The sequence below is a fragment of the Vipera berus genome (genome assembly GCF_964194415.1).
Source record: "Vipera berus genome assembly, chromosome: 11".
NCBI lineage: Eukaryota > Metazoa > Chordata > Lepidosauria > Squamata > Viperidae > Vipera > Vipera berus.
In genome coordinates, this window is record NC_138214.1 from 3,646,444 (window position 1) to 3,673,503 (window position 27,060).

At 46.6% G+C, this 27,060-nt stretch overlaps 1 protein-coding gene across 1 annotated transcript; it reads right to left on the reverse strand.

The window, feature by feature from the left end:
• Positions 1-1,243: 1,243 nt before the first annotated feature.
• Positions 1,244-26,733, reverse strand: CD99L2 (CD99 molecule like 2; the record flags this gene model as incomplete). The annotated part of the gene is made up of 11 exons (XM_081336785.1): positions 1,244-1,472; positions 2,863-2,928; positions 6,438-6,557; positions 7,473-7,499; positions 10,105-10,170; positions 13,136-13,231; positions 14,244-14,327; positions 15,534-15,626; positions 16,510-16,548; positions 18,540-18,605; positions 26,664-26,733. 11 exons carry the CDS (start codon positions 26,731-26,733, stop codon positions 1,405-1,407), a joined length of 795 nt encoding a protein of 264 aa, XP_081192911.1. The 3' UTR covers positions 1,244-1,404.
• Between the last annotated feature and the right edge of the window lie 327 nt (positions 26,734-27,060).

Sequence of the window (27,060 nt, forward strand, 5' to 3'; positions counted from 1 at the left end):
CCTTGAGGTTTTCTGGTGTACCAAGAGGTGCAAACAGAAGAGTGTCCTCCATGTATAGAAGGAGGTTGTAAAAGTCAGGTTCCATCTAGGTTAGGAACTCAAATCCCCAGCATCTTCTCTTCTCCTTGAAAAGGACCTTCAAACACTGGGCTACTGAATAAATATGGTTGCCTACAATCCAGCTGAGCTCAGATCCGAGACCTTGGGGAACACCAGGCCCAAAGTATGACTCAGTGGGATGTGATGACAGGTCCATAAAAATACTAGCAGAGAGATGCTACCTGCTGGAGAACGTTTGCACCAGCAGACTTTGAAAACCTGAAGGAGCAACATTTCAAAATAACCATCGCTTGCATTTCCTGAACCCAAACCATCTCCCTTTTCTGAATTTTAGCCCACTAATTCTGCATTTATCTGGATGTCTCCCTTCAGATTGAACTCAAGAACAGGGCTGGTGTGCAAGTGAATCATCACTCTCCTCGGTACACCCTACACCCCCCCCACCCTTGAGTTCATCTCTTAAAATTCAAGCTTTGGAGCCTTCTGCAAAAAGTTGTAGAAAACCACTATGAAGCTGGCAGCCCATGCGTTCTGTCCAAACGGACCGGACAGGGGTCAGCACAGCACAGCAGCCTAACAAGTGAGGTCCAGGTTCCAGTTTAGCCTCTTGTTGTGTATTTACACAGTTCCCTGGTCCTAATCAAAGCAAAACAACAAATGAAGATGGTTCATAGCTGAAATGAAGCCCAGTTCTGTGGGGCTATGGTCTCTTCTTGGCCCGACCTATTAAGACTTCGCAAGCGTCTTATTTTTTCTTGAAACCTATCTCCTCAAAAGAGTTCACCAGGACCTCAGTGGAAGCGCTATGTGTAACCAAGAGCTGAACTCTGGCTAAAACTTCCCACCTGGTCATCTACAGGCACTTCAACTGTTCTCACCCCTGTTCTTTGCTACCTCTCTCTCCCCAACCCCGCCCCATCAAAATGTCATTCATGAACATCTCTACGTCTACCATGAAACACCACTTGGAAGAACCTTTGCATTTCATATTCAACCTGACCAAAGCTTGGACATGACCCATGGCAAATGTAAACCTACGATTCTTCACAAAACGATATTTTTTTAAAAAAAAAACAAACCTCAAAAAACATTATTTTTTTCAACCAGTCTACACGCCTACCACAATAAAGAAAGCCTGCCCTAGTCAGGGGAATGCACATTTAAATAGCTTTGGAATCCAAATTAAACGTTTTGTAAAAGCTAAATTACAAATTAGGTGAGTGGAGTGTGTGCGTGTTGTGTGTGTGTGTGTGTGTGTGCGTACGTGTGCACGCTCGTGTGTGACATGTTTTGTTTTGTTTTTCTGTCAACAATTGGTTCTTTTTAAGCCAAAGAGCTGAGCTTTCAGACTTTTGCATTTTCTTGAGGCGGCGGAGCTTCTGCTGTTTGTGGTTCTAGGACAGAATATTTCACTAGGGAAGAAAAAAGAGAGAAAATTTAGCCTGGTCTTCTAGGAAAATACAAAACACGCTAACTTGCCACAACTATATAATTTCAATTGCTTTGCAGCTGTAGAAGCCCACCTTATATGCTCTCCAGTCGTTCTGGAGGATGCTGCTGTTGCTCAACCTTAGCAACTTTAAGATGCATTAACTTTTATCTCCCAGAATTCCCCAACCCATAAATACAGCTGTAATCATACCAGTTTGTGCTATTACTATCTCAACGAGCTAGGAAATATGTATAGAATTGCCTGGCTGGATGGCTCATACAATAGAAACATCATTTCTTGTAGTAGGTAGTTGCGAAATTCCAGAAGAGGGGCAGATAATCTACTTCTCTCCAGATGTTCCAGCCAACAGTCCCACAATTGCTTGCCCTGCTGAGTGTTAATGGTAGTGAAGTCCAAAACATCTGGAGAGTTTTGGGCGACCTGCATTTGTACTAGAATCGCTTTCCACGTTATATGAACTTGCTTCCAGTGGGATTCAAGAGCCAAGCTTGCCAACAGATGGAAATTCCATTGATGGGAGATCCAAACTCAAGTGAAAGATGAATTTCCTGACACGACAGCGATTAAACACTGGACTAGCCTGTCTCCTAGAGGTGTGGAGGCTCCATCCCTGGAGATTTTCAAGCAAAGTTTCATTTGGGGTCTGAGGATTCAAGCCCCGGACAAGGGGCTGCACCAGAAGACTTCCAAGGTCCCTTCCAACACTAGGAGTCTATGACATGCACATCATTAGAAAAGAAATATTTTGATACTCCCGAATTGAATGCTCCTAGGTCACCAAAGGAGTCTTGTATTCTTCCTTCATTCATAAGAACAATCACAGGATCATTTGAGTTATTTACACAGCCATACAACAGCTTCTAACGTGGTAAATTTCTCTTATTTTCCATCATGGACATACCCAGCATTTGGATACACCCTGGGAGTCTTTTTTTTTTTTTTGGTGACCAGCGGACAACATAATCTCTACTGGAGACCACATACTTCTCAGATGTTCAGATTCCATTATGAACAGAGAGCTGGCCCCTTCCACGGTTGTGGACTTTACAGGCTGTAGCAAGGGCAGACAATGTGACGGGAGGCTTGAGGGGGAAAGAGGCAGGACACCTTGGGAAATCCAGAAGAAGGCTTAAAGTCCTACTAAGAGCTTACTTCCAGCAAAACGTTTTGAAGAAGCCTAAGACATCTAAGCAGAAGCCCAAGTTATACTTGGAAACAAAAGGGACATTTGCAACTTGTGGTCTACACACACACTGCAGCTCTCCTCCGGGGCTGTCATTCCCAAGTTGAGACACAGCGTGTCACCCTTGTGACACGGTGTGCGCCCTTAAGGACACACACTGACTCACCTTGTGGCTCTTCGGTCACCACCGCTTCCATGTTTTCTCCTTTCACATATTCTGCATTCAGGCCCTCTAAAAATAGCAAAGAGCAGAAGAGACTTGACACCCAAAATTAAAACTGGCACAGAAGTTGTGAGACGACTGAAGCTTACGCAGAAAACCAGAAGACGCATCTAGTAAGTGCTGTCCTGAGAGACACAGCCAAGATAGCAACGAAACAACTCTGTAGTAGGCACCCTTCCCTTAATTTACAGCATTAGATTAAATCTCTATTTGCAAACTCATTACACTCCTTTTAGGTGATTGCAGCACCCAACAGAGGAAGAAAGAAATGGAATACTTTTTGGTCCATTTGACTAGAAGGGCGAACTAGATAAAAGGTTTGGATTTTAAACGGCATTTTTTAGGCTCCAGTTCTCCTTCTCTGACATTGTTTTTTAAACCTCCAACTTGAATTCCAAAACAGGTGAGGAATTCATGTTGATGAGCTACCAGCCCAGCATGGTGTACAGCAGAGGTCCCCAACCTTTTGGGCACCAGGGAATCACCGGTTCCGTGGAGAGAAGATTTTCCGCGGACCGGAGGAGGCGTGGTTTTGTGTGCTGCCTGCATCCCGCGGATGGGGCTTTGCTTGTTTGTGCGGACCGGTTGCTGGTGTGCTGCGGCCCGGTACCGGTCCACGGACCGGGCGTTGGGGACCCCTGGCCTACAGGACTTGGCAGCCTTGTCCCAACCTCCCCTAAACAATTTCTACCACAAACTTCCTCCCTCTTTCTTCCTTTAAAATATTTGCATTCCTGCTTTTTCTCCCATTTCAAACAGATCCAACAAGTTAGATCAGGCTTGGACCCCACTTGGAAGAAGCAGGAGCTGGAGATGAGTAAGTCGCCTCCTTGCTTGTTTCTGCCATTAAACCGGGCCAAAACGGGGCATCAGAAATGCCACATAGGAACCTCACGGTGAGGCTGTTTTACACCATTTCCATAAAAAGTCCCTTCAGCAGCTGCCATGCATTGCTGTGCATCCGAAGTCTGACATTATCCCAGCATGCCACGTCTGATGGCTGAAAGTAATCCTCCGTTATAATTAACTTTAATTTCCTGTTGCCTTTTCAGGGCATTTCAGTGCCGCCTTTTTGCAACGCTTTTCTAGACCTAAGGATGATCCTTCTGGAGACTGTGTATTTCTATGTGCACATTACAGAGAACACGTTCACATATGCAAACATATACCCCCATTTAATGTCCTTTTCTGTCACTTTAATATATATATTAAACGGAGATGAGCACCGGCCCCTAGAGTTGGAAACGACTAGAACGCATGTGCGGGGGAACCTTTACCTTTATATGTGTGTGTGTGTGTGTGTGTGTGTGTGTGTGTATGTATATATATTATATATATATGTATATTATATATATATTTGTGTAAATTACTAACAAAGAATTTAGGGAGGCTGATATGCATGTGTATATGTATATGTATATGTGTATATATATATCATATTTTTTCATTCTTCTGATTCTGTGACTTTTGGTCCATAAAATAAGCCTTTCGGTTTTGCAAGAAATAATAACACTCATTATTTTTTTTTCCTCCCAGCATAGTGGCTGACAACCAACAGAGAACTGAAGAAAACACCGCAGGGGTTAGATAAATGAATGGATACATCAATCCATCACATTTCTCTGGACTTATTCTGCTCGTTCAACTGACTACTGTCACTCCTGTTTGTGATACTTTGCTAAAAAAAGGGGGGGACAGAAAGGGGGCAACGTTCCTCTTCCTACAACCATCCAAAGCTATCTGCAATAGGTTGGATCTTTCTCCAAAGACTGGTTCTCTCACTTTTATATCCTGGTAAATTGCAATGTTTTTCCCCAAGAGGAGAGAGTCAACTCAGGAGAACGAATTTGTCTCAACCTTGGCTGGACTATGTATCAAGCCACCGAATGGAAGGAACCAGGCCAGCTAAGACTTATTCTCACTCCTGAATAACCTTGGCAAAGGTGAAAGGCAATGAAAGGAGGGCCTGTTGAGGGCTCTTCAGGAATTCAATCGCCTGCAAACTCCGTTCAGGTTGCTTTCTTTGATGCTAGCCAGGCATCAAATCTCACTGCAGCCCTAGAAAGCAGAATCTTCCTTTCAAGGCCCCCAAAGGGCTTTCTCAAGAGGCAACTGGACTTACTTGGTTTTTTGGGTTTTTTTAAAGTCGTTTCACTTATCGCCCAAGAAGCTTCTTCAGCTCTGGATGGTGGTGGATGGAAGGATTTATACTCCTTGCAGACAGCTGGTCATTTGCCTTCTTTTAGAGAGTCGTTGAGGCCACTTGGAGGTTTACCTGTGTCCTCATGGGACTTTCTTATTATTCTTTGAAGACATTTCCCTTCTCATCCCAGAAGCTTCTTCAGCTCTGACTGGATGGTGGGGGAAATGAAAGGATTTATACTCCTTGCAGACAGCTGGTCATTTGCCTCCTTTTAGAGAGTTGTTGAGGCCACTTGGAGGTTTTATCTGTGTCCTCAGGGTCACCTGAGTGGTGCAAATGGGTGTGGAGCCTTCCTGCAACTGCTGAAAGGACTGTGTTGTAGTCCTTCATTTCAAGGGATCCATGCATGCTATGGAGCTGAATTGGAAGTGAATGGGTTGGGAAGCCTATCTTCCTGGAGAGTTCTTGAGGGGGGGAGGATGTCCGTTGGTAACAACATTTTATGTAAAGCAGCCTTAACATGCCTGTAGCTACTACCCAGCTTCACAGCCCCTACAGGAAACTGAAGCTATGGGGCCTCTTCGCAGCCTACCCGGAAGAGAAAGGAGCTTCTAGGTCCGTGGTGGCAAACCTATGGCACACGTGCTACCGATGGCACGCGGAGTCCTCTCTGTGGGCACGCGCACCGTCGCCCCAGTCCTAGACTTTCAGCTGAGTTTTATAAAACTTTTTCAGGCCTCTGCCACCGTGTGCAAGGAAAAAAAAGGTTCAATCAATCAATCAATTTCAACTTTTCGCGGGGGGAAAAAAAGATCTCGCAAAGTTAGAATTGATGGATTGAACTTTTTAGTCCCACCCAGTTTGCCGTGACCACCGCAGCCACACCCACCCAATTGGCCACACCCACCCAATGGCCACGCCCACCCAGCACCCGACGATACATAAGTGGGTTTTGGGCTGCAGTTTGGGCACTCGGTCTGTAAAAGGTTCGCCATCACTGTCCTAGGTTGAAGCAATTTGCTCTGTCTCCCAATTCCAGGCACGAGACCAGCCCGCTTTTGCGGCTAGCTCTCTTCCCCCATCAACAGCTTCCTCACCAATACTGACCGCTGAGAGATGGATCTCCGGACTCCTTTCTAAACGCCAGAGTTGGTCTTCTGCAGCTTAAGAGAAACCCCTTTCTCCAGCATACAAGGGTCAGAATTTAACAACGGTCAGTGAGCGGACCCAAGTCAACAAGATCCCACTGGGGGCTTTGTTGGAGAAGAGATTGAGACCCCCACCCCCACCCTGGGTAAAGTGACTGGATTTTGAGGGACCTTCTCACCAGGCATCAAGACGTCCTGCACGGGGGCGGGGGATTAGAGACACTTACGTTGTATGCTAAAGCAGAATTTCTTTTGCTGGTAGGAGATGTAGCTGCTGACAGCGCCGATCAAGGCCATGGCAAGGCCACTGACAATGCCGGCAATTGTCCCGGTTTCCACCAGGGCACCTGCAGAAATGGAGGACAAGGGAACATTACGGATGATGATCTGCATCCTAGATGTTTACTAAAAGTCCCCGCTAAGTTCTTTTCTTCGTTCCTGCCACACGTCCATTCTACCATATCATTATTTTGACTATCAGGTGAAGGGACCCCCTTCTGAAGCCTTCCCCCCCCCCCCGATGACACCCCATGGACTCATTTGCTGCAACTCTCAGGATTTCCAGCCTGTAAGACCAATGGCTACGGATTACAGGAGAGATCGTTCAGATGTTTCTAGAGAGACCAGGTCGGGTGATCCAAGCTAGGATTGTTCTATAATCTATTGCTTGTACAAGCATCCCAGAGATTGCTTCGTACTCGTCAAACCATGACTTGGCCAACGGGAACAAACGTAGCTCTTCAAAGCTTCTTCTTTTTTGTTGAACTCAAGGCAAATCATTGTTTACAGTCGAAAGGGCGACGGTGTTTCTGCATTGGCCCTGCTCCGTTTCTAAGAAAACCACCAAATGCCCACATGAGAATGTCTAGTTCTCCGGGAGCCCTTCCAAAAAGGGACCAGTTCAACTGGGGTCATGCAGTTTCTTAGGAATTGGGTTAGAAGCCGTGGAAGAATTGCAGAAGGAGCTAAGAAGCAAATCCATGGTTATCTTGAGTTTGAAAAACCAGGGTGGGAAAACGGGTTCCTGAGCATCGAGGTGATCCCTAGCCGAATCCCCACGCTCTCATAACAGGTCAGGCCAATCTCTGCTAAAAGCCACCTAGCACTTCTCTGCAGCTTGGTGCCCGGGAAAGACAGAGAAGGGGCTTTAAAAGGGACATTTGAAAAGGCCAGAAGTCAAGGGAATTCTTCACCCTGTTTCAAGTTTTGCTCCATCCATTGTTTGAAAAGAAGCCGAGACTGCCACGAGCATCCTTACTTACCGTTACTGTAATCATTGTCACTGTCTCCTATACAGAAGAATAAACAAGAAGCAATCAGTAAACCCATAACTAACGAAGAACAGGCAACGTTTATGAAGGGCTGCCCTAAAAGTCTGAAACAAGTTATAGATCTTCTCCCCTTTATAGTATAGATACAGGTGGCCCTTGACTTATAACCACAATTGGACTGAACTGGAGGCCAAAATATATGAAGAGCGGTTGCAGGAATTGAGAATGTCTTGTTTAATGAAGAGAAGGACATGATAACAGTGTTCCAATATCTCAGGGGTTGCCCGAAAGAAGAGGGAGTCAAGCTATTGTCCAAAGAAACCTGAAGGCAGAACAAAAAGCAACGGATGAAAACTAACCAAGGAGAGAAGCAGCCTAGAACTAAGGAGAAATTTCCTGACAGTGAGAACAATTAACCTGTGGAACAACCTGCCTCCAAAAGCTGTGAATGCTCCGACACTGGAAGTTTTTAAGAAGAGACTGAACCACAATTTGTCTGCAATTGCATAGTTTCCTGCCTGAGCAGGGGGTTGGACTAGAAGACCTCCAAGGTCCCTTCCAACTCTGTATATTCTATTCTATTCTATTCTATTCTATTCTATTCTATTCTATTCTATTCTATTCTATTCTATTCTATATATTTCTATTCTATTCTAAATTTCTATTATGTTCTATTCTAATTTCTATTCTATTCCATTCCATTCTATTCTTTCACATTGCTAAGCAAGGTTGTTGTTAAATGAGGTAGGCACTATTTTACAATCTTTTTTTGAGGGGGTTGCCACAGTTGTTAAGCAAATCCCTGCAGTTCTTTAGTGAATCCCTGAAGTTTGTTAAGCGAATAGCAGAATCGGAAGATCTTTGTTATAAAACCCTGCAGATTTCCAGTGGCGATGACACGCCTGCCCTACATTTGCCTCCCTCCAAATCGTCTCCTTGAAATGCAACTGATTTACACCTTGGAGTTGAAAGCAAGGACGATTGGCAGGGAGAAGCCCCTGCCACTTCCCTCCCCACTTCCTCAGAAGCCAATTTCAAGCCACCCAGGGGGTGCCGAGCTAAACAAATAGATAAATAATCAATTAATCAATCCTGGGGCCATTTTAATTATCTCCTAATATGTTGACGAAGGAAGTTGGGTGCCGAGCCAAGGCTGTGCAAATCTCAGCCCCGCGCGCGAGCGTGCAGACACTCGGCTGGCCCTCGTATTAATTAAGCAGCTGCTGCGTCAGTAGCAATAAATGAGATTGATTATAAATTTAGCACCGTGCGCAGTCAAGAAAGTGGGTGCGGTTTGCAGAGAAATGAAAGCTTTGTCTGCACATTTCTGCCCGCTGCAGCATAAGCAGTAATTTCCTCCCCCTCCTCCATTCTCTAATTGGAGAAGGAAAACACTCGAGTGGCTTGGAAGAACGAGTCCTTTGTGGCGGTGCTCGGCGCAGCCATTGGAATGCCTGCGATCTGGAGCATCTAAAGCCCCCCTCCCCAAGAAACCCAGTGCCTTATTTTACACATGTGCCTTAGTTTCCCGCCTTTCATGACAACGGATCCGACTGCATTCAACGGCAAATTAGCAGAACAAACAGTTGGAAGGGACCTTGGAGGTCTTCTAGTCTAGCCCCATGCTCAAGCAGTAGACCCTACGCCATTTCAGACAAGTGGCTGTCCAATCTGTTCTTAAAAACCTCCAGTGTTGGAGCACGCACAACTTCTGGAGGCAAGCTGTTCCACTGGTTAATTGCTCTAACTGTCAGGAAATTCCTCCTTAGTTCTAAGTTGCTTCTCTCCTTGATTAGTTTCCATTACTTCTTGTCCTGCCTTCTGGTGCTCTGGAGAAGAGCTTGACTCCCTCTTCTTTGGGGCAGCCCCTCAAATATTGGAACACTGCTATCATGTCCCCCCTGGTCCTTACTTTTCTTTAGACTAGACTTACCCAGTTCCTGCAACCGTTCTTCGTAGGTCCCCTAATCATCTTTGTTGCTCTTCTCTGCACTCTTTCTCATGCAGAAAGGACTCCGGTGAATCCAAGCCAGATCCCGAAAGCCGGAGAGGACCCAAAGCTTCTCTGCGTGACGCTCTCCTCCCACCAGGCACCTTCCAGACAACGTCTCCAGGGTACCAATGATCTGGGTGCGTTGCACCACCCACCATAGCAGGGGCTCTTTGCAAAACGGGACACCCCAGGGCCCGACTCCTCCTCCACCCGACTGGCTCCGAATGAAAAGGCAGAAAGGATCACCCTTAGGTTTCCTCTTCAGAAGAGCAAGCAACCTGCAGTTGCAAATCTGTAGCTGAGGGCTTGTGGATCTTATCCAAATCTTTGCATGCATCGTCTTACTAGATCACGGACATGGACCTTCTGGGCTTGGAAATCCTTTACAGGTGGTTTTGCAGCATCCACGCTGTCATGTGATGAGGGGGGTTGGATTAGAAGACCTCCAAGTCCCCTTCTCATTCGGATCAAAATCGGGGGGCTTGGCAACCAGAAATTCTGGTCCCAATTGTGGTTCTAAGTTGGGGTTTGCCTGCAGAGCTAAACTTACAGCTGTCGAGATGTGGCCGACAGCAACTCCCCAATATTCCTCACGGTTCACTACAGCCAACCGAGCACAGAGAAACCCACCTTTCTTCTTATCAGGCTGATAACCTCCTTCGTCCACGATCCCAATCAGGTCGGCATCCGAAATCCCTGAGAAGTCCAAGTAAAATCCACTTATTTAAAATTCCACGTTTGTCTTCTTCTTTTTTTTAACCACTTCCACCAAATTTACCCTACTTTTTTTTTTAAGCCACGAGTAAAAGGACTGCATCCAAGAAGAAAAGAAAAAATGATTCTTAGATTGGTGCATACGGGTTAGTAAAGGAGGTGTTGGCTGGAACCAAAGTTACTAAAAGTGATTTTTGGCGATGTTAGTTATTATCTAATCTAAATCCAGAAATGCAGAAGAATAGATTTTTATTTTTTATTTTTAAAGTGAAATGCTTTAACCGCAGAATGTTTACTGCTTTATTTTCACACTTGCCATCTCCACCTTCATGCCCTTTGCAGGATCTGGCGCAATGTATCTCATATAATGGAAGATGCTTCTCCGGATCGTTCATGACAAGGACCCTAACGGGAATGATAGCACCTCGTGGAGGAATTGGAAGGCATCTTAATTTGATTTTGGATTTTATCTGGTCTGGAGGACCAGGATCTACATTATTGGGAAAATCTGGTCTCGGTCCACAAAAAAGCATTTGCTCGTTCAACGCTACCTGGACACATCTGAACGGTGCACCTTCTACAGATGTTCCACAGAGATTCTGTGGAACACCAGCAATTCCCACTCAGGACCAAGCGAAGCCCACAAACACCCATGGAGATTTGGACCCCCAGCTCCAAATGAAGGTAAGCCCCAGAATGGGATGACCGTTGTCATTTGTAAACTTTTCCAGAAATGGAAACCTCTGGAGATGTTTAGAAGCATTTCTCTGGGAATCCTAGTACATTGTTTACGGGCCAGGTTTTTTGTTTCGTTTTTTATAACGAACGCCTTCAAAATCCTCGGATTAAATTAAGGGTCACAAAGGGTTGCTTATTCAGAGGTCTTTGGTTTGCCTGGGCACAGAGGTGATTTATCCCTTCCAATTATAAGAAAGGACACCAATTCCCAGAGTTCTTAGGTAAAAATGCAAGGCCCTACAAGTAGGAAAAGGCAACCTGGCAGACAGATGGTTTCTGGGTCAGTTTATTTTTATTTATTTTTATTTATTTTATTTTAATTCCATTTATATCCCGCCCTTCTCCGAAGACTCAGGGCGGCTTACAAGCTTAGCAGTAGCCTTCATTCTATGTATATGCCTGCTTATTAGGGCTTTCACACACCCCCAAGCGGCATTATTACAAAGTCAGCTTAATTGCCCCCAACAATCTGGGTCCTCCTTTTACCGACCTCGGAAGGATGGAAGGCTGAGTCAACCTTGAGCCTGGTGGGACTCGAACCTGCGCTAATTGCAGGCAGCTGGTGTTACTGAAGGAGTTTACTTCCTGCCCCATATTATTTTTCGGTCTGCAGAGGGATTTTTCTTTCGTACTAAGGTGAACTCAGAAGCCGAAGCTCCTGCCGGCGAGACTGGGGAGAGACAATCCCACCTTCCCTAACCATAGCCTGAATGAGGAGTTCCCGCAGGTTAGAGCGGACAGAGAATTCACACCATGCATTGGTAATAGCCAGTTGGAAGAGCAGCTGCCTGAGCCATCTCATGCAAAGAGTTAACCGTTCCAGTTCCTTTTATATTTATTTATGTTTAGGGACCTTTTATTTTTATTTTGGGACTGGGCTTAGAAGAGAAAGGCGAGCAAAAGGAGCCAGGTGGGACAGAGGAGACCAAGGAGACGCCCCTTACCAGATTTTCCACCTCTTCTGTCTCCACCTTTGGAGCCTGGAACAGGATTCTTTATTCATTAACTGATCATGGAAAATAGCAAGGGGTTGATTTAGGCTTGGGAACCAAAGCGAGAATTCAACCTGGAGCAATAAAACAACCTGCCAATATAAACTTTTTTCCACTTTCCAGGGCCCGGAAGCTGTTCTCTTTTCCATCATTCCTGTAAGGATTTACGGGTGGGCTTAAGACCGGTTGCTAAGCTAAGGTGGACCTCCCAGGACTACCTGTAACCTGGTTGTGAAGTTCTGATGGCCAGCACCCCCACCCCCATCCCTGCAGTCACATGGCCACATGTTGGGTACTCATCAACTGATCCGCATTTACGGCCCTTTGCAGCATCGTTGTATGGCATTTTTGCCCCAAATCAGCATTTACTCCTGGTTTTTGACCAAATCAGCCTTATACCGAACAAATTGGGTTTGCTTAATAACCTCTGCAATTTTCTTAAATGAGCGCAGCAGGATTGTAAAATGGGATCAGTCGCGACTAACGACCGTAATGGGCAAAATCCATTACAGTCGTAAGTTGAGAACTAGCTGTATCTAATTAAGAAAAGAAAAGCTCAAAGGGGTGAGGGGGAGATGGGTGAATACTACAAACTCCTTCGGCTTTTAACATCTGGGCGTTCCTCCTGCCGCAAAATCTGCACCCTCCAGAGCTGTGTTTCTCAACCCTGGCCACTTTAAGACAGGTGGACTTCAACTCCCAGAATGCCATGCTGTCTGGGGAGTTCTGGGAGCTGGAAGTCCATATGTCTTTAAACAGGGTTGAGAAACACAGCTTTGGAGCCATCATGTTCCCCTTCCATCCTGGATCTGATTCCATCAACAGCATCCCATCACGTCCACCGCCCCTTGAACATACAACTGTCTCTTCCATCAGCTTGATGAGAAGCAATTTTCCCTGGAGAGGCTGGTGCAGCTGAGAGCCACCATGATATAACTGATGCTCTGTATATAATGGAGGTTGACCATTTCAACTCTCCTCTCTTCTCTGCAGACTTTCCCACCACTGTCCCCGGTCTCTTCTCAATGCCTACAAGAGCTGCTACCACCCTCCTTTAACAAAAATGCACAGTCTGGGCCCAGCAGGTGAGCAGATCTTCAAGGCTTTGGGATCCCATGGGCAGCTGTTCTACCCCCAACTGCAGCGGACGCGCAGAGAGAGAAGGGAGAGTGCCGAAGTTTGTCTTGACCAACAAAAAAGCAGAATTATCAACGTACCTCCACCGGGATTTCCTTTAGGCGGTCCACCCCCAGGGTGTCTGTCATTTTGGTCATCTAAAGCATCAGATAAGTCAAAATCCATTGGGTCTTTCGCTACAAAATGAGCAGATTGGTGGCTTAGGGCTGCGTGGTTTCTAGCATCCCCGTTCTTTTCCGCCGAGGAAGACCTGACCTCTTAGAAGAAGTTAAGACAAGGCTTGGAGGAATCTACCTAGGATTCCCACAGGTTTCTACGATATTTCCCAGGCACAGTCTTGCCCATCGGTTCACCTTGAGTTTGATTTGATCCGTGTGATGGTCATCCCCCTCGACACCAAGACCAGCCCTTCCCAACCCACTCGTCTCCAGGTGCCTTGAGTTCCAAAATCTACCACCAAGGCCTTGCAGCCAACTCCTCTCCATGTTGAGGGTCAGAGTTGGTGAAGGCTTTTATAGAAAGCAGACTGAATGTCAGGAAAACACATAAATCAAAGAAAGAAGTTTGAATCCCCACATTCAGCCTGGGAAGCCCAAATCCTCTAAGGCTAGTTACCTAATAGGTTGTCTTCTCTTATCATCTGTCTGTCTGTCTATCTACCTGTCTATATATCTACCTACCTACCTTCCTATCTACCTTACCTATCTACCTACCTACATCTTATCTATCTATCTACCTACCTACTTTCCTATTTATCTTATCTATCTTACCTATCTTATCTACCTACCTATACACCTACATACCTACCTTCCTATCTTACCTATCTACCTACCTACCTACCTATACACTTACGTACCTACCTTCCTATCTTACCTATCTTATCTATCTACCTACCTACCCATCCGTCCACCCATCCATCTCTTCCCAGACCCCAGTCTAGTCTTCTACATATTGTCCTGCCAAACAGGAGAAGGCAGAGAGAATAGCTATCGTAAGGAGGAAACCTTTTAAGCAAAGGCATCCCTAAAAAAACGCCCCCAGGCCCCGCTCTCTTCTCTTTCAAGACCAGATCCAGCTTCTGTTCTTCGTCCCCACTTTCAGTTCTTGGAATTCCCAAGGCAACAGGTGTTCCTTTTCCAGATTGCTAATGGTGCCTCTGAGGTTTAATAGCGGTAAAAAAAAAATTACCTGAAGTCTTTTTGGGGGGTGGCTTTGTAGTTTTGGGCTGCTTGGTGGTGGTGGTGGTATGGGGGATGTTCCAGCGGCCATCATCTGCAGATCGGAGGACACAGACCCGTCAGCCCAGCCACTAATTCGCTCCAGCCCCCCCCTCCCCCCCCCCCGCAGTCAGTTGCCTCACAAATATGTCTGGCTGCAGTTTTTGAGAGCTGAGACCAAACGCGTGCCGGATCAGTTGTGTGGTTCAAGTTTCTCAAGCCCCTAGCCCAGGGGTAGGCAACCTCGGCTCTTTTAGGACTCGTGGGCTTCAACTCCCAGAATTCTTGAGCCAGCTCAGGAATTCTGGGAGTTGAAGTCCACAAGTCCTAAAAGAGCCGAGGTTGCCTACCCCTGCCCTAGCCCATATGTTAGGGAAAACAGCAAAGCTTGTGCCCAGCTCTTTCCCCCACCCCACCCCAGGATAGTGTTTAATTTCCCATGCTGCCTATCACCTTCAAATTCCAATGAAATCCAATCCTACTTGGATGTTAGCGAATTCTGGCTTGATTAGAAGCTGGCTTGTGGACTGTGGTCATCCTGTTTGTATTGCAATGAATAACAATATCCGAATGTATTCCACAAATGGATGGGAGGGAAGGAAGGAAGGAAGGAAGGAAAAGGGCAGGGAAGGAGTGAGGAAGAAAGGAAAGGAAAGGAAAGGAAAGGAAAGGAAAGGAAAGGAAAGGAAAGGAAAGGAAAGGAAAGGAAAGGAAAGGAAAGGAAAGGAAAGAAGGAAATAAGGAAAGGAAAGGAAAGGAAAGGAAAGGAAAGGAAAGGAAAGGAAAGGAGAGGAGAGGAGAGGAGAGGAAAGGAAAGGAAAGGAAAGGAAAGGAAAGGAAAGGAAAGGAAAGGAAAGGAAAGGAAAGGAAAGGAAAGGAAAGGAAAGGAGAGGAGAGGAAAGGAAAGGAGAGGAAAGGAGAGGAGAGGAGAGGAGAGGAGAGGAAAGGAAAGGAAAGGAAAGGAAAGGAAAGGAAATAAGGAAAGGAAAGGAAAGGAAAGGAAAGGAAAGGAAAGGAAAGGAAAGGAGAGGAGAGGAGAGGAGAGGAAAGGAAAGGAAAGGAAAGGAAAGGAAAGGAAAGGAAAGGAAAGGAAAGGAGAGGAAAGGAAAGGAGAGGAGAGGAAAGGAAAGGAAAGGAAAGGAAAGGAAAGGAAAGGAAAGGAAGGAATTCTTTGCCACCCAATGTTGTATTTTCACCCCATTCAGTAGGCTTTGGGGTTCCCCCCAGGGCTTCAGGGGAGGGGGGCCCAGGGTGTCCTTACCTGGTTTCCGTGGATACGGGACGGTGGTGGCCTTCGCAGGCCTGGTGGTTCTCTCCGGTGGGGAATCAAAGTAATCCGACAGATCAAGTTCGCCTGCTCGAGAAATCGAGGGAGATCGTCAGAAGGGGTTGAGGGGATACCCTCACTGCTTCCCTTTAAGATGCCTGGGACACTGTGCTGGGCAGGGTGTGTGTGTGTGTGTGTGTGTGTGTGTGTGTGTGTGTGTGTGTCAACAGCAGCACTACAATGAAATTCCCCCCCCTTTTTGTGTTTCTATGTGTACCTCGACATCATTTGCACACCCCAGACGGGCAGAGTTGGCAGGCAATGCCACTACTCTCTTGAGTGCTGCCGTGGGATTGTTCCATTTTATCTTCCCAACGCCCCTCCCAGGTAGGCCACTGTCAGGATTACAAAGGCCAATGTCCCATTGAAAGAGAAAGATTGAGGATATCCTGCCCCCCCAAAATGAAACGCTCAGCCTGTACAGGTAGTCCTTGACTTAACAACAGTCCATTTAGCGACCGTTCAAAGTTAGGATGGCACTGGGGGGGAAAAAGGGACTTCTGGCCGTTTTTCACACTTACGACCTTTGGAGAGTTCCCTGTGGTCACGTGATTTTGGCAACCGACTCAAATTTATGACAGTCGCAGGTGTGCCAGCATCTTGTGACCCCCTTTTGCGACCTTCTGTCAAGCAAGGTCAATGGGGGAGCTGGATTCACTTAAGAACCCTGTTATTAACATTAACAACTGTGGCAAAAAAAAAGGTCGCAAAATTCACTTAACAAAAGTCTCACTTAGCAACAGAAATTTTGGGCTCTATTGTAGCCATAAGTAGAGGACGACTTGTGTTTGCAACTTGCTTAATTGCTCTTTGGCAAGAAAGAAAGGGGGTTAAGAAAACCCCCAGCAAATTACCTGGGGCTGATGGAACTTGTAGTTAATTTAAAGAATTAAGAAAGCTAACATCTCACCTGTGCCACCTGAAGTCTTCCTGGGCGGCTTGTGAGTAGCTGGGAAAGATAAAAAGACAGAATAAATGACATTTTTGTTCTATGGAGGTGCCAGCCAGCCTGAGCTGACATTGCACTCTTAGCTGGGTTTACTCATAAGTAAGACATAAACAACCTCAGTGTGGCTACCTCTGAAGCGTTTAGAGCAGGGCCATCCTGATCTACAGTTAATAGCTCCAGGGGGAAAAAAGCTGATGCTATTAAAAATTTAAAGTTTAAATTAAATTAAATCTGAAATTTAAGTTTCTAACATTGGGCGTTCGGGGAAGGAGAATGGTGAGTTTCCATGTCATCTGAAGCTCTAACTCAGAGGTCTTCAAACTCGGCCCTTTTATGACTCATGGACTTCAACTCCCAGAATTTCTCAGCCAGGCATGCTGGCTGAGGAATTCTGGGAGTTGAAGTCCATGAGTCATAAAAGGGCCGAGTTTGAAGACCCCTGCTCTAACTCGTTTTTCTGCTAGTTGGGCTTCTGGTTTCGTAAGAGGATTTAAACCATGGTGATTTCTAAACCTTGGTTTGTTGCTTCAGCACAAACAAGCCGAATTTGCAGATTAAACCTGCCCCAAACTCGTGGTCTGAAACCCCCTGCCCCCGAAAACCCCTTCTGGCCCAGTTCCAGGCCAGCTGATTTCAGGAATCAAAACACAAAACACAATTCAAGTTGCATTCATGCCAGTGACCGGAAACCCTTTATGGACTTTTTTGCTGAAAATGGGAAAAATGAAGTTATGATTTACAGATCTGGCGATTAGGCAGGGTAGAATAAGGAAAGACAGCAAGCGAGGGGATAAAATATACATGCATTTGTAACCAATTAATACACTGAAAGCTGCTCCTTTATATCTTTCCTTTTTTGTTTCTTTATTACCATTTACTTATTACCTTACTTTTCTTTTTGCTTCATACTTGTATTGTTCTTAACTCCAACAATCCGCTCCTTTTTTAAAAATGTTTTTAGTTGCATCCTTATGAAAAGGGACTTTTTTGAAAAAAAAAAAGGGGGGGGAGGATCCAAATCTTTCCCCTCCCCATACTGGCATATTCAGGCTCCGCCCAGATATTAAATAGCCCCACCCACTTTGCACTGCAGTCCCGCCCACTCTGTCTCTTGCCTTGTCAAAGGACAGGACTTCCAGCCATTGGCTTATCCGTCACGATTTTAAAAAAGAACATAGCTGAATCTTGACAGACAAATCCAAGTGACAGAGCAGCTAGTACATCTCTATTTCTAGGCCTCCCAGTGGAAAATTTCCAGAACAGGAAATTTAAGACATTGTCCCCCCCCGCCCCCCGCCCCCCCCCAAAAAAAAGAAAGCTTTTGCTTTCCTGCAAAAAAAATATGAGAATAAATGAAACGACTTTATACAGATCTCGGAAAAGAGCAAGTCTGTGGCATGTCCAATTTGATAATATATTTTCAAGCTGCCCAGTTAGGACATATGATTCCATTCATTAGGGAAGACTTAGCCTTTGTAATATTTTTTTTTTATCTAAACGCTTCTTTTTCAGTTTGGCCTTTTTTCCTTTTGTTTTTTTTTAAACTGTAAATGAGGGAACTGACAAACTCTTCCGATTACTAATAATTAAAAAAACAAAGGCAAAGGAGTCCGCTGCGGATTTTACTCTGCTAGTCATTGCCGACGTTAGGGGCTGGTGCTCATCTCCATTTCAAGGCCACTGAGCCAGCAGTGTCCCAAGACATTTCCGCAGTCACATGACCATCATGACATCACAGAGCGCTGTTGCCTTCCCACCAAAGGGGTACCTATTGATCTACTCGCATCTGCATGCTTTCGAACTGCTAGGCTGGCAGGAGCTGAGGCGAGGACAGGAGCTCACTCCATCCACATGGAGCTGGGGTCTCGAACCTGTGCTGCTGGCTTTCCAGCCGACCAGCCCATCTCTTAACTGCACCACCCCCTCCGATTCCTAATCCACAGCCAACGTTCCCTCTCTCCCACACATGGAGCAGCCGGAGCCATACTTACGCCTCTTTGTGGGGAGGAAATCACCCAGTGCATCTGTTAAATCTAAGCCCGAGTCATCGGCGTATCCTGGGGACCAAAAGAGACAAACCGGCAGATGAGTAAGGTTCTCCTAAACCAGGGGTAGGCCACCTTGGCTCTTTTATGACTCGTGGACTTCAGCTTCCAGAATTCCTGAGTCAGCTATGCTGAGGAGAAAGGGAGAGGTTTCCATGCTGAGCCATGCTGGCTCAGGAATTCTGGGAGTTGAAGTCCACGAGTCATAAAAGAGCCAAGGTGGCCTACCCCTGACCTAAACACCTATTCAAAACCCAACAGGGTGCTTTCCAAAACATTACCATTTGGTGCCAGATGAGAATGCAAACAGAAGGCCACATCCTCAAACGACAGATAGTCCTCCGCTCACCACCACAGTTGAGTGCAAAAATTTCTGTCGCTAAGTGAGACAGTTCTTGTGAATTGGGCCCCATTTTACCATCTTTCTTCTCACCGTCGCTAAGTGAATCACCGCAATTACTAAGTAACACGGCTGTTAAGCGAATCTGGCTTCCCCATTGACTTGGCTTGGCAGAAGGCCGAAAAGGGGGATGGCGGGACCCTTAGGGACGCTGAAACCGTCCTAAGTACGTGCCAGTTGACGAGCATCCGAATTTTGATCACATGACCCTGGGGATGCTGCGACGGTCGTCAGTGTGAAAAACGCTCCTAAGTCATTTTTTTCCCAGCGCCGTTATAACTTCAAAAGGTCAGCAAATGAATTGTTGTTAAGTCGAGGACTACCTGTACAATTCTTCGTAATAACAGGAATAAAAAAAACAACAAACCAAAACCTAGCTGAACAAAAGGAAAGTTGCATTTACAGCTATACAAGATCCGTCTGCCCTTCCCTTCTTGCCTTTTCTCTTTGAAGGAGGACCCCCAAACCATTCTAGCCCAAAGTGATGCAATTAAAAGCCTGCTTTTTCACGCAAGACAATGAAATGCTTGCCGTGAGCTATGGTCAGGGGAACACAAGTGACCCTTCAGCCAGAGGTCCTGCCCTAGCAGCTTCAAAGTTTGGCTTCAGCTTCAGAGCTTCCATGCCTTCCTAAGGGGCATGAAATTCAGAAGACCATTCTCTCTAGGCGGCTTTTCAAGCCAACCACTGAGGTTGCCGTATTCTTCTGAGGCTCCATCACTTGTGGTCACCCTCTCCCTCAAACCTTCTCTTCGTTCATTCCCCAAAAGCCACTATTGGGGTGGCCTCTGTGCAGAACAGAAGCAACGGAGGTTTGCTGGCGTTTCTGGGATGGGGGGGGAGAGAATTAAACAAAGACTTCCTGGAAACCACAGTCAACAATATATTGGCCGTTAATTGAAGCCAGCATCTCTGCCTCAATCTCAGAGGCTACCAAAACAAAAACCCCAACTCCTGAGACACTTAAATGGAATTTCCCAGGATTTTGAAGGCACAACGGTTAAGCCCTGGTTCAGCCGTTTTTGTTCTCCATCTACTCTGTGTAGGCTGGGCCAAAGGGTTTCACCAAGTAACGGCCTGTCTTCAAATTTCAGCCCTCCAGATTGTCCATATCCATGGGTAACATTTTCATACAAGGTTGCCAAGTGGTTCTTGAAAACGACTGAAAATTTTGTTTTCAAGGTACGAAGATCAGTTATAATTCCTTCTCCGCGCTACTGTTATTCAACTTTCTTATTTCTTAATTTTCTTTTAAGCATCTCCGATCTATAATCACCCTACAAGATTATTGGCTTTGTGTTCTTTAATGGCAGATAACACCATATTGATTTTGTATTTACGAGTTTAAATCAGTGCAACAGAGACTGCACAAAAAAACCACCACAAAAACCAGTAAATAAATCCAGCACGTTCTTGAGATAGGGGTATGATTAAAAAATGCTGTTAAAAAAAAACCTAGGCTGCTCTGGAGATATCCAGCCTGATCATTCTAACTACATCCTCCTCCTTGGGGTTAGTTTAACAGTTCTGAAATTGTGTGTGTAAAGGTAGAAGATGCTAAGAAGATTCCAAGGTGTCTAAAACCTATCTAGCATCTCTTCATGTTCAACTCTATAATCAGCATTTCCCAACCTCAGCAACTTTAGGATATTTGGACTTCAACTCCTTGAATTCTCCAGCCAAAATATTGTTAGGGCCTCATTACATCTGGAAGGCATCAAGTTGGTTTGCTTCAGCCATAGTTGCTTGAATAAAGAATAAACACAAAGTGTAACACATTGAACTATAACTATAACCACATTTTTTTTGGTGGGGGGGCATAAAGGTAAAGGTTCCCCCGCACATGCGTGCTAGTCGTTTCCGACTCTAGGGGCCGATGCTCATCTCCGTTTCAAAGCCGAAGAGCCAGCGCTTGTCCGAGGACGCCTCTGTGGTCATGTGGCCGGCATGACTAGACGCCAAAGGCGCACGGAACGCTGTTACCTTCCCACCGGAGTGGTCCCCATTTTTCTACTTGCATTTTTACGTGCTTTCGAACTGCTAGGTTGGCAGGAGCTGGGACGAGTAACAGGCGCTCACTCTGTTACGCGGCACTCGGGATTCGACCCACCAAACTGCCGACCTTCTAATCGACAGGCTTAGCGTCCTAACCCACTGAGCCACCGCATCCCTGGGGGGGCATACAACATATCAATAAAAGCCAGACAAGATAAATTATGACTTAGCACAGGTGGGCACCCAGCCAACTTGTCTTGTACCTAAAAGACTGGTTTTAATACCATTTGCTGGCTAACAGAAGCTGGAAAAAGATGTGCATCTTTGGGTCCTGTTTATAAGCTTCTCCTAACGCCTCGTTGGCTGTGTCCAGCCAGATCCCATTTTGAACTATCACTCTATAGCTACAGGCTCTGATCAGGATTCCATATCCTTGTTTTGATACCAGCATGAGAGCAAGAGAAAAACAAGAGGTTCCTTGGAGCTTCCTTCCTTTTAGAAGCCACAATGACATCCCTAGTGTTGTGATGTCATCACAGAAACAATGCAATGATGGAATTTGCATCAGAGAGGAGGAGGAGGAGGAGAAGGAAGAAAAAGGAAGAAGAAAAAGGAAGAAGAGGAGGAGGACTTACAGAATGGCTTCTAAAGGATGCTTATGACCCAGCATAGGTCAAAACATATTTCTGACAAGTTTCATTAAGTTTAAAGGAACTCAAAGGGAAAAATCTAAATGGGCACAAAGTCACTGTTTACTTAGATTTACGACATACTCCCACTGGAACTTAGCTACGGTTTTGTTTTTCCCAATCAGCTCCCAAAACAACCCAGTGAGTCACAAACCTTGGATAAAAAGGTTATCTTCACATACCATTTTAAAACCCACACCCAGTAGAAAACGACCGTTTTAACCGCCACACCCCCTTCCCTAAGGAACCCCAGCATTGCATGGGAGGCTACAAAGAAAAATCAATCTGAGCCCCCAAACTTAGCCCAGTCCCCCGAATGTTCAGTCCACACGTTTTACTCAAAAGATCAAAGCAGCCTGGGCAACTTACTCCCCAAATGCTAGGCCGCCTTACCCAGCACACTCAAGTTTTAATTAAATGTAAATTGGAGTCTAATTTAAGTTTTTGCCCTACTTTCATCCGTGCCATTGTCCCAAGTCGTGCCATCAAAAGCATGAATGTGACCTCCACCGGAAAAAAACAAAACGCTACAGGTCCCTAACTGTATTTTAACACTGTAACAAAAGAGAGATACAGAGTATTTTCCCATATAATGTTTAGAGAGGAGAAATTTACTTACAAATTACTCACTTACAATGCAGTCAAGTAAAGTAACATTTTGAAGAAAGGATGTTTTTTTTAATTAGGGTGTTTCCCCCCACCCCCAACCACACTAGGTTTGAGAATAAGGGGATATGGAGCTTTTATCTAGAGGTTGCATCAAAGAAACAAAGGAGGACTTCAGAGCAATGCATAAAAGCCCTTCATCAACAGGCATTTTCATTGGAATAGTTGCATTGTCTTGTGGAGCGCTCGCACAGCACCAAGGGACCCATTGAGAACCACCTGCGTAGCACGCAGCACTGGGAGGCGGAGTTAAACAAGTCACCAGCCTAGAGTCGTTACATTGCCACAAACGGTCCGAGTCCTCTTGAGTTCCATTGGCTCTTAGCTGGTGCCAATTTAGTGTTGAACATTGGTTGAGTAGACTCTCGTGTATAAGCCTGAACAACCTGTCTTCTGAACTACAAATTAACGTACGGTCTTGATTCTTTGCACCTGACAAGGCCACGGTCACTGAAGTGGTCCTCTGCCTGCAGCATCTCCCTAGATCTTTGCTGCCCGACATACAAGGCCTGTTCAGTTGACCTGGGCAGATGGGATTACCTTACACCTCAGGTGACCCTACTGAGAACATATTCTCTTGGCATACCATCCCAACGTTCTTCGCTCATCCTTTTTAGGAACCAATGGTGAGACAGGACCTTGAGTGGGGTGGGAGCTACCCTCTTTTGCTATAAATACAAATGTAGATTGGAATTAATTCAGCTCTTGGCTGGGTGGCTAGAAAAGGCTGACTCCGGCTGTGAATGGACAGAAGCAGTTTAAGCCTTAATTAATGAAAAAAAACCCAACTTATCCTTCTGCCCTCTGGCTGAACTGTGATTGAGGAATTAAGTTTAACAATGAAATGGGGCACTCCAATTTTCCAGGTACAAAAAAGAAAGGGAAACCCCCCCTACACACACACACACATACACACACACACTCCTATCACCCACCCACCCACTTCTTTTCCTGTACATGAACTTCTCTCCGACATAAATATTTTTCTCCGGGTATCTCTACACATGTTAAAAGTGGCAACATTTATCTGGTTAATTTCTGAAAATGGTTTTTACTGGACAAAGGATTTAGGGGGGGGGGAAACCACAAAGAGAAAAACAACACAAATGGAGAAGATTTAGGTTAAGCCATGGGATTATGTCTCCCATGTAGGGATGAACAGCCTTTTTCTTTTACTTTTTAAATTTCAATTTAAAAAATGGACGGGGCATGTTTGGATTTAGTAGAGTTTCACAAACAATGGTTGAATCACACATTCATTTGTTAGATTTAATCTTCTCGTGTTCTCAGGAGCCAAAGGCACAAGAGGTGACATCTATTTTTCCCACAGTCCAGTGGGGTAGGATGGGTTGGTCAATAATGACTGATCCAGGATCATGTTGTCTTCTTCCATAGCTGAAAGATGTGGATTTCCTTGGTTCTTCTCAATATTTTCACCTCTACTAACGTAGCTACCATGTTGTGTAAAGTCAGATTCGTTCAGTTGCTCAGCATACAAAAAATTTATGAAGACAAACACACGCCACGCTTCTGCAAATGATGGTGGTTCTATAATCAGGTGTCACCACCAACAAGTAGGTCTTGTTTTGAATCAAAGCCTCCAAACCAGATTTCCTTTCGATCTCCACATCTCCCAAGAGATGGGATGGGCCAAACTCTTCATAAACAGCTCTTGAACATCCTCTGTCAGTCACAAAACTAGAAACACAAGGCTGATGACAGCAGACAAAAGAGGATTTACAATACCATTGAACACACACTTCCAAATGGAATGTGACCCTAGTATTGTTTAAGACCTTATGACCTAATCTCCCAAATTGCTTTCCTAGCGAATTAGGTGGCCCAAGTCTTCTAAAATAATTGCGTAATAGTTTATTTCAGTTGAGTGGCAAGTTTCAAACACATTGTATTTCTTTCTGTTTCCACCCCTCCTGGAAAGCTGGCTACTAAAAAAAAAAGGACTATGAAAAAAGCAACAGATTAAAAGCAAACAACAGAACAATTTTTGGGATAAGACAAAAGAGAATATTTGGTGAATTATGAGATCAAATGCAAGGCAAAATAGCAGGATCCTGGAAAACCATCAATTCCATAGACAGCTGGAATTTTTTTGTCTATTTCAGTTGTTTGGACTATTCTGTGTACGGTAAACACCCTAGACATAAATGACAGCACTAAAGAAATGAAATGTGACTTCTTTCTCCTCCCCTTTTTGGTCTTCTTCTTGGTCTTGATCTTGGCCATGGTCTGCTCCTCCTCCTCGTCTCTCTCGTCTCTCTCGTCTCTCTCCTTCCTTCCTTCCTTCCTTCCTTCCTTCCTTCCTTCCTTCCTTCCTTCCTTCCTTCCTCACCATACATTCCTATGTACATTACCATTGTCCAAAATATTGGAGAGATGGTACCCTCAGAAGCTAGCTGAGTAGTTAGACCAATCAATAATCAATCCCTTTTCACTGGTCAATCATTTTTCAATTGAAGCCGTGCAACAAATACATTTCATGTGGCATCTTTTTGGTGTAACAAGCTCTTCCTTTAAACCACTTTTTAAAATGTACAGTATGTATGTATGTATGTATGTATGTATGTATGTATGTATGTTGTCTATGCAGTTCTTCCTTTTATGTGGATGTTCCTCCACCTCCCCACCCCCAATTTCCAAAGCCAAGGAATGCTTTGATTATTCCCTGGAGAAGTTATTTCCCTTTCCTTCATAAATTCACCTACTTGTGTTCTTGCTGCAATCCCGACCCTCCTTTTATTGAGAACGTGAACCTGGTTGCATCCTTACGAAGGATGATTCCTAGCATGGCAACCTTAACCTGGATAAAGGAACGGTGTACATCGTGTACATCGAGAAGGGGCAGTCAACAGACAGGGATAGAGAAGGGGGTGTGACCCACTAAGAGAAACCCGAGATTGCTCTTTCCACAGGCTGCAATTTTGCCCAAACAGCTGATGCACATGGCTCCCCAAAAAGACTGCAGGATAAGCCAGGGCGTTTTTGTGCTTTTTTTCCCCCACCACAAATTTCCAAGTCTGTTCTTCCCACAATGGCCAACCTTTCTGCTTCCTTCTCTCCTGCAAGAAAAGCAGTCCTCCTATTCAAGAGAACAGAAATCTCCCTTTCCCCAGCCAGGAAACACCAGTCCAAAGGGATTTTCCCAGCCCTTAAAGCAAGCAGCCGGTTCTATTTTTTATTTTTATTTTTTGCCACAGATAAGGAGCCCCAAATCGGTGCCTTCCCCCCCACCCCAAGCTAGAGGGAACCCCCCGCCCCCCCTCACCTCCCGCCAAGCTCTGGAAAGGTTTTTCTATTGTTCTCCTGTAAGGTTTCACGGAAACGCAAAATACTGCAGGGTCGCCCTCCTTGGCAAGGATGGCGGCGGAAGAGGATACTAACCATCTGGTTTTATTTTGCAAAAAGCTAAGCCGGGGGTGTGCACGGGCAGTTAATTTTCATTTTTCCCCAAGCGAGAGGCGTGGGGGGAGAGAATTCCCACCGGGACGGTGCTACACCCAGAATCTCGGATACCGACCCCGGCTCGACTACCCTGTTTTTCCTCCTGGATTGGAGAGGAGATGGCTGAGCAACGCCGGGGGCGGGGGGGTGTCACGCCCTTCCTTCCCCCCCCCCCCGCAAGTCTCCGTTTCTTAACAGGTCCCCTCTCCTTCCAACCCACCCACCCACCCACCCCCCTTTTTTCACCCCCTTCCAAGAGCCTTCGAGAACGCGGCGAACCCAAATGCCTCTTTGCAGAGAAGCTGCGGCAATGCGCCATGCCTCGCCAGGCGCCCCCGCCCCCCCCCACATCGTCCGCCCCCCGGGCAGCCCGAGCTCAGCACCATTGGCCACAACAGAGTTGAAGGCGGGAGGGGGGGGGCACAGGGCCTTTGCCAGCGGGGAAAACCCACCTCCCCTCCCCCCCATCCCCACTCCCAGGGATCCCGCGCAGGCCGCCGCCACCTCGCCTGCTATACCCTCCCTGCGCCCCCCCCCAGCCCCCGGCTGCTTGCTTTAGTGTGTGTGGGGGGGAAAGATATTCTACCGATCTTCCTCCCTCCCCCCCCTCCAGGGCCCAGGCCTAACGGCAGCTCTCCCCCCCCCCCGCTCTCTCTCCTGGGGAGAGGGGAAGAGGAATCATGCGCAATGATGCGCCAGCCCAGCCCAGCCGAGGATGCCGCCGACCTGCCCCCCCTCCCCAAAGCCCCCGGCCAGTCGAGCAAGCCACCCAGACACCCACCCCGGGGCGGGGGGGCGAGAAGAGGTCGCCAAGGCGACCGCGGGCGCCCGGTTGCAACAGGGGCGCCCGGGCAGGCTTACCTCGGCCGCTCAGGGCGACGGCGAGGAGGAAGAGGAGGAGGGCGAGCAGGCGGGGGCGGCTGCCGGCCATCTCTCGCTCTCTCGGGGCCCGGCGGGGCGATGGGGGCGCAGGGCCGGGGCAGGACGCCTGGCAGGCAGGCGGGCAGGCGAGCGGGGCGGCGGCGGCAGCCTCTTCCTCGGCTGGAGAGGGACGGAGGCGGCGGGCGCAGCGGCGAAGGGAGGAGCGCGCCAGCCGGGCAGGCGGGGAGGGGGCGGGACGTGGCGAGGGCAGGGACGGGCGGAGGGGGCGCCGCGGCTCGGCTCGGCTGCGCTCGGGACCCTCCGCTGCCTGCGCGCCCCCGGGGCTGGGCCAGCTGGGGGGGAGGGGAGGGAGGAGGAGAGAATGGGAAGGGAGAGG